General features: G+C 42.7%; 1 protein-coding gene across 1 annotated transcript; it reads left to right on the top strand.

Annotated features, from left to right (window-relative positions):
• The first annotated feature begins 968 nt into the window (after positions 1 to 968).
• On the top strand, positions 969 to 1,880 carry LOC142471357 (olfactory receptor 11A1-like). Its single transcript, XM_075578172.1, has one exon. The coding sequence runs from the start codon at positions 969 to 971 to the stop codon at positions 1,878 to 1,880; it is 912 nt and encodes a 303-aa protein (XP_075434287.1).
• The last annotated feature ends 6,495 nt before the right edge of the window (positions 1,881 to 8,375 follow it).

Below are 8,375 nucleotides of genomic sequence, written 5' to 3'. Positions count from 1 at the left end.
AGTAGTGTATGTCATTCTTTTGAAGATAGAAATGGGACACATATCGCCCGTTTGGTTGAAGTTATAGTCTAATAGCACTATCACTGCTCCTGTTGTTGGTCAACATGGTTGAAATCCCAGTGTGACCTTGGGAACCATCTCTTTATGATGTTGGGCAAGTTAATGTATCTCCCTGTGCCTCAAGACAAGAGTTTGTGACCGAGAAAATCTACAGTACGTACACTGCTGTTCTACAGGATAAAAATGATTACCGTTTACACTGTTGTAGAAGTGATCAGTCTTGATTTCATGAAATGAAAAAGCCATAGCAAAAAGATTTAGTTACAATAGCTCAAGATTAGTTAAGAGTGTGTTGTCACAAATCTACTCTGTCCCTACCACGATAATTCAAAGTTTGACTATTTGTGCATTGCTTCAATTAAACTCTTTATCCTATTCCTCTTCTCTATCTTTTTATACAGTGGATCCGTGTTGAGGTTCATTACATTTTCCTCTTTTTTGTTTTATGAAATCTATGCCCGTACGGTATTTAATTGATTTTCTTCCGATCAACTATTAAAATGTACATTACATTTGTTAATTAAATGCTTTGTTACTGTGTGACCGTAATTGGTCTCTTCACTAACCTGTGATACATTTTATAGACCAAGGTCCAAAAAAGGGTGCTATGCTTTAGCTTCAGATGAATGGGAGCTGAGGCGTTCTATAGTTTAGCACCCTTTTGTGGGCTATGGTTAACCTTTTATGTCCCCTTGTAGAGTTCTAGAAATGACACAGTAATTGGCACCCATGAGGGCATTGGGGTCAGATTTGGGCCAAATGATTGCTACGAAATATAAGTGATCACATGTCCCTTTTGTTTGGCCACCAGTGACACTAGCTTCATGACTATTATCCGTTACTGATCAGACTTCCTATAAATTCTTTCCCTTTGGAATATTACAGGAAGAGGAAAGGATCTGATCGCAATGCGTGTGGCGAACCATACAAGAGTTACAGAATTCCTCCTCCTGGGATTTAAGGATCTTCAGAGCCTCAGAATTCCTGTCTTTTTTCTTGGGATTTACATAATGACATTAACTGGAAACATCCTGATCATCGTGTTGGTGTCAACCGGTTACAAACTCCACTCTCCCATGTACTTCTTCCTCAGCCATCTATCTCTATCTGACATCTTGATTTCAACAAATATTGTCCCCAACATGCTTCATGGTATATTGGAAGAAGGAACCACCATTTCTTTTAATGGCTGCATCACTCAATTTTATATATTTGGTGTCTCAGCAGCTGCAGAGAGTTTTTTTCTTTCAGTGATGTCCTATGACCGATACTTGGCTATCTGTCATCCATTGCATTATACCTCCATTATGGACATCAGGCTCCAGTATCATCTAGTTTTTTGGTCTTGGTTTTTGGGGTTCATAATATCCCTAATTATAGCTACACAGATAGGTATGTTTCAATTCTGTGGATCCAATGTAATTGACCATGTATTCTGTGATTTTGATCCCCTTCTAGAGTTGTCCTGCATGGACACCTCCTTTTTAAAATTGGAACAAGTTGTTGTCTCTGTTCCTATAACCTCCTTCTCATTTATCTTTATCATTGTAACTTATGTCAGTATCTTCCTCACCATCCTCAGGATCCCTTCCACCAGTGGGAGACAGAAAGCCTTCTCCACCTGCAGTTCACACATGACTGTTGTGTCCTCATACTATGGAACATTGATCACCATATATCAGGTCCCATCAAGAGGACACTCGGTCAATTTCAATAAAGTTCTCTCTTTGCTGTATATTGTGGTGACCCCATTGTTCAATCCCATAATATACAGCCTGAGGAGCCAGGAGATTAGGGCAGCCTTCAGGAAATTTATTTGAAAAAAAAAAACTAGAAAAGCGTAACAGAGCTAAACAGGTCTCATTCACAGAGAGATACTTTATATACAGTAAGTCTACTTAATGTCCTACCCATGGAAACGGTGATGGCTGATACAGTAAACATCTCTAAGAAAAGGTTATACATCTTTTTAGAAAATAAATATGTACAGGGATAAGATATAGTGATATACTACACAAATTCAACATTGGAAGGGTGTTGATCCAGAGAAATCTCTATGCCAATACATGAGTCAATAAATAAATTATGTTCCTTATGATTGACAAATATTTGACTGAGGTTTATAGTTTGCAGTAATCTGTGTTACTAAAGCTATTGATACAGAATGATTATTTTAGCCAAATAAAATATAATAAAGGTTAAACTTGATCAGCATGTGCCTTTTAATAACCTAATCTAAAATGTAAATATTGTGTGTAATTTAAATGTTGAATCTTTTGAATTTAATATACTACAATTACATCAGTGTTTTTGCTATAAAAATTCTGCTGAATGACATGAGTTTCTTTATTAATTTTATTATTAATAATACTATCTTATCCTCATCTCTGGAGACTAGTCTACGACGTGTTTAAAAATGTCTTCAATTATAGTGTACCTTTCAAATATATCTATGACTATCATTAAATGCCTTTGCATGTTACTCAATTTATTATTTATATTCATTTATAATATATTGAAGAACAGTAATATAATAAGTAGAGATGGGAGATCCAGGCTAAATCCATTTCCTGGAATTCTGTGGATTGTTGAGAGTGAGTGTGAGAGAGTGTGAGAGAGTGTGAGAGAGTGTGAGAGAGTGTGAGAGAGTGTGAGAGAGTGTGAGAGAGAGAGAGAGAGAGAGAGAGAGAGAGAGAGAGAGAGAGAGAGAGAGAGAGACGCATCACTAGGGTCCCCTGCTTCAGCATAGTCCAGAAAAGTAAATGGGGAACAGGGATGAACAGTGTCCCTGTAGCTTAGGGGATCCCTAGGTTAAGGGGAGTACCCCAGTTAGTGCCCAGGTAACCCAGAACTTGTATTGGGTTTGTGGGTGTCCCCAACCATAGATAAAGTTGTGGGGGGAATCTCAGAGTCCAAGCTAAATCCAAAAGATAAAGGCTGGGAATCAAGGTTGATAGAAAAAAAAGTACATCTCTCTATTCTATTCCCCAATAATGTATGTATTATACTGTATTTTGGACTTTTAGAACCAATGTCCAAATAGACTGCCAGGGATACCACATTTGTCCCAGTAAGTCTACTCGAAATCGAAGTTCAAAGTAGCCAGAGGTTGCCGGAGGTGTGAAGAGCATTTGGTTGGCAGGGAAGGGCTCAAGTACCAAGGTCCGGGGAACAATAGCAGTCGTCCGGGTGGCCTTTAGTTCTGCCAGACCTAGTAGAGCCTGACCCAGCAGATGGTGTTGAGATTGCCAGGGACTGAGGTGGCAAACTCGTGCATGTCCCTTGGCAATTTCATATTTCCCACTCGCCAGGCTTTTCATACCGGCTTAGCTTTGATTGCTGCTGAGAAAGTTCCCACGCGATGATTGGCTGCTGAGTTTTGTGAATAAAGCTCAGGCATATTTTACTATAAGAACCAGTGAGCCAATCATAGTTACATAGTAGTTACAGAGTAGATGAGGTTGAAAAAAGACATAGGTCCATCAAGTTCAACCTATGCTAAATTTAGACAACAGATACTTTATCCTATATCTATACTTACTTATTGATCCAGAGGAAGGCAAACAAAAAAACCCCAGTGTTATATCATCCAATTATATCTCATAAGGGGAAAAATAAATTCCTTCCTGACTCCAAGAATTGGCAATCGGATTAATCCCTGGATCAACATCCTTCCCATGTATACTTATTTGGTATATCCCTGTATACCTTTCCCATCTAAAAAGATGTCCAACTTTTTTTTTAACAAATTTATTGTATCTGCCATCACAGTCTCAATCAGATTGGAGATCCCCAGTAGTAAGAGCGCGGGGCGGTCTTTCAAAGTTGCTCTTGCGCGAATAGAAAAGCAAAGAGCTTTGATTTAAAGACTGAAAAGTCTGCCTGCCATATTCTACGTCCCGCTTTTTGCGCCAAAATTCTGAAAATTGAACATAGCGTTCGCGGCTGGGATTTCAAGCCGACTTTAGTTCCAGGAGTTTGGTACTAACTCGCGTTCAAGAAAAGTCCAAGTTCTCAGAAGAGAAGGGAGCGTTGGTGTGTGGACCTTCAAGCCGATTTGGGAACCAGGAGATTCCGGGCTAAGGGGGCTATGCACTAAGCTCAATGGCTTTGCGTTCTGATTTGGCAAAAAAGCAGGTTCGTTAAAAAGTGAAGCCGGGGACGCGATTCACTAAGGCCTTGAGGCAATTTTTTAACGTACCTGCTCAAAATATCTCAGAACAGCCACAGCGTACGAGTTGCTTTTTTTCCCCTGCCAGCGTTCTTAACCTTTACGTACGCTAGCTGATAGAAAAAAAAACGCATGTAACATTTGCATGGAGATTTGCCATCTCCATGCACGGCTGTTACAGGCGATCGTACACTAAATAAATACATTTTAATAGTAGTGTACATGAGCAGGGGGTCTCCTGAGCTGAACCGCATTGGTTTCAGGTCCAAGGACCCCCCACTTCAGGAGATATAGGCCCCGTTATGGGGTGCCGGTATCCCCTGCACTTTAAAGCTTCCGCGTCACGTGACCGGGACATTTAAATTCTGCAGGGGATACCGGCACCCCATAAAGGAGCCTATATTTCCTGAATTAGGGGGTCCCCGAGGATGAAACCAATGCGGTTCAGCTCAGGAGACCCCCTGCACATCTACACTGGTATTAAAACACACATAACAATAAATAATAATTCATTACCGTAGCGGCTATCCGCTATGGTAATGAAGCTGCTTTAATGTATTTTTAATAATTGTGTGTGGGAGCAGGGGGTCCCCTGAGCTGAACCGCATTGATTTCTGCCTCAGAGACCCCTGCTTCCCGAGTTACAGGCCCCGGTATGGGGCATTGTGTGCCAGTGCCGCCGCCATCTTTATAGCGTCCAAGACGCAACGTGGGCTCTATAAAGATGGCGTCCACACTGGCACCGATGCCCCAAACCGGGGCCTGTAACTCAGGAAGCAGGGGGTCTCTGAGGCAGAAATCAATGCGGTTTAGCTCAGGGGATCCCCTGCTCCCGCACACTATTATTAAAATTAACATTAATGCAGCTTCATTACCTTAGCGGATAGCCGCTAAGGCAATGAAGGGGTTAAGGCACATTAGCATGTTTATTGGGGACAATTGCCCCCAATAAACAACACACATCCCCCCCGCCCACTAACACATACAGTACTGTAATGGGCAAAATTACTATTATCCACATATGGATAATAATGCATTTGCCCATTTTAAATACATATAAATACAGTCAATATATATGACACTTACCTTTTACAGGCACCCACGATGAAGGCCGTCTTCATCCTCATCTTCATCCTGCCAATGCCCCGTCCGATGCTGCAAGACATACACAAGAATCAAAACATCCAATGTAATGTCCCCTAAACACTTAATCACCATAGCGGTTATTAACCGCTACAGTCATTAAGGGGTTAACCCACCCTCACCCACCACTCGAGAGGCCAACATACCCTCCCCCACTAACCCCCCACCCCGTGAGGCCTAACCACCCTCACCCACTGCCCAGCCGGGGGGCCTACCCACATACCCTTGGGGCCAAAACACCCTCCCCCCACCCCGAGTACCCATAATTAAAACAATACACTGCCCCACAATAAACATCATTCTATTTAATAAATACTTAACCCACCCCCTGTGCCCCCCATAAATACTTGATTTATTCTTTTACATACAGGGCTCATACCCCAGGCCCACGCGAGTCCCTGGTGGGCCCGACGGGTCACCTCACAGACCTACAGGTTACCAGCAACTTGTTTCATACAGGTTCTGGAGGCCTGTTGGTGGGTCCCGCCAGGCACCATGGCCCACCAGGTGGTCTCCGCGGGTCACCGTGGGCCACAATTGGGTCCCCACGGTAGGCCCGAGAATGTCTGGGAGCCCCGGGTCAGATCCACAGGTGTCTGAGGGGCCTCGGGTGGTTCCAACGGGGGTCTGGGGACCCACGGGTGATCACTACGGGTCTGCAGTGCCCCCACGGATGTGGGGCCACCAGTTCTTCCCCGCACACTACGGGAAGAAAAGAAGGGCATGGCGTAAGAAGACGGAAGAAGACGGAGAAGACCCCAAAGAAGAAAAGAAGACCCCAAGACAGACGGGAAGGATTACAAATAGAAGAAAAAAGACACAGACGTGGATTGTAAGGGTTTATTTTTTATGGTTACCTGTGGATTGGTTCCAGTGCTTCTGGGTCGCCTGGATTTCGGTGAGTGAGCATCTAATGGTGAGTAAACAAAAGAAAAGTTTCTTATTTTTACTTTTACAGGTTTTTTTGATTTTTGATTCATGTCTTTTATTTTTTCAGTCCCATTTAATGCCCGTGAATGTATCTATGTATATACATACATTCACGGATACTGAATGGGTGTATTGTATGTGATTTTTGTATGGAAATGCATTGTATTTTATGCTCTATTATTGCCCCTGTATTTTATGTATATCTATCTATATGGATAGACATACAGGGATAATAATTGATCGTTTTGCTAATGTTTATGTTCTTTTCATGTGTGGCTAATGTATTTATCAGCTTTATTTTGTCATTGTTGTGAATAATGTAATTTGTATTTAGTGACAGGTTTTTTGTAATGGCTTATTTCTGGTAGTTAGATTAGAATGATGGTGGTTACTTTAAATTAGAATTATTTTGGCAATGGTTTGGCTTTAGGAATTGAATAGGGAATTGTATAATTGATTTGTATTGTATTGTAATTGGTTTAGGAAATTAATTAATTAATTGATGGTAAATGTATTGATGTAGCTTAGTTTCTATTTGATTTTCATGATTGCATTGGTGGTTAGGGGACATTGTTCATAGTGTATATTATTGTTACATATATTTTCCATAGTGTTACATGATGCACAGATTAATTGCATCATGTACACACTCAATGCAATTGTGTGACATTTCATATACATTTGTGTAGCTGCTGGTTTGTTGGTTTATATTTACTATTGCTGCAGGATTTATTTTAACATGCAATGTGGTGATTTTAAGATTAAGAATTCATGTTTTGATTTATGCATGTTTTATGTGTTTCATAATGGGCAAATAATATATTATCCATATCTGGATAATAGTTATTTTGCAGATTATTGTACTGTATGTGTTGGGGGGGTGGATGTATGTATTTAATGTATAGGTCTGGTGTATTTATTTTACAATCAGGGTTTGTTCCTTTGGTCTGTGTGAGACCTCTGGAGACCACCTGAGGTATCCTCGGATATCTCACGGGTACCAGGCTGCATGGTCTATGGGTGAGACCTGCGGGGAAGAACCGGTGGCCCCACATCTGTGGGGGCACTGCGGACCCATAGTGTGCGGGGAAGAACCGGTGGCCCCATATCCGTGGGGGCACCGCGGACCGGTAGTGAGCATCCATGGGTCCCCAGACCCCCGTGGGATCAACCCGAGGCCCCTCAGACACCTGTGGGTCTGACCCGGGGCTCCTAGACATCCGCGGGCCTATCGTGGGGACCCAATTGTGGCCCACGGTGACCTGCGGAGACCACCTGGTGGGCCATGGTGCCTGGCGGGACCCACCAACAGGCCTCCAGAACCTGTATGAAACAAGTTGCTGGTAACCTGTAGGTCTGTGAGGTGACCTGTCAGGCCCACCAGGGACTAGCGTGGGCCTGGGGTATGAACCCTGTATGTAAAAGAATAAATCATGTATTTATGGGGGGGGCACAGGGGGTGGGTTATGTATTTAATAAATAGAATGATGTTTATTGTGGGGCTGTGTATTGTTTTTATTGTGGGTACTGGGGGTGGGGGAGGGGGTATTGGCCCCAAGGGTATGTGGGTAGGCCCCCTGGCTGGGCAGTGGGTGAGGGTGGTTAGGTCTCACGGGGTGGGGGGTTAGTGGGGGAGGATATGTAGGCCTCCCGAGTGGTGGGTGAGGGTGGGTTAACCCCTTAATGACTGTAGCGGTTAATAACCACTATGGTGATTAAGGGCTTAGGGGACATTACATTTGCTATTGTGATTGTTGTGCATGTTTTGCAGCACCGGAGGGGCATGGGCAGGATGAAGATGAGGATGAAGATGGCCTTCATCGTGGCAGCCTGTAAACGGTAAGTGTAATATGTTTTTACTGTATTTATTGAAGTTTATATGTATTTAAAATGGGCAAATGCATTATTATCCATATGTGGATAATAGTTATTTTGCCCATTACTATATAGTACGTGTATGGGGGGTGTATTTAGTTATAAATATTGTTTATTATTTTTGGAGGTGTAACATTGGTACCACAGGCCCGCTGGTACCCCGGGACTCCCGCGGGGACCCCGGGACGGCCGTGGC

This window comes from Ascaphus truei, chromosome 20 (assembly GCF_040206685.1).
Source record: "Ascaphus truei isolate aAscTru1 chromosome 20, aAscTru1.hap1, whole genome shotgun sequence".
Taxonomy (NCBI): domain Eukaryota; kingdom Metazoa; phylum Chordata; class Amphibia; order Anura; family Ascaphidae; genus Ascaphus; species Ascaphus truei.
This window is presented reverse-complemented; position numbering and strand designations above follow the sequence as displayed.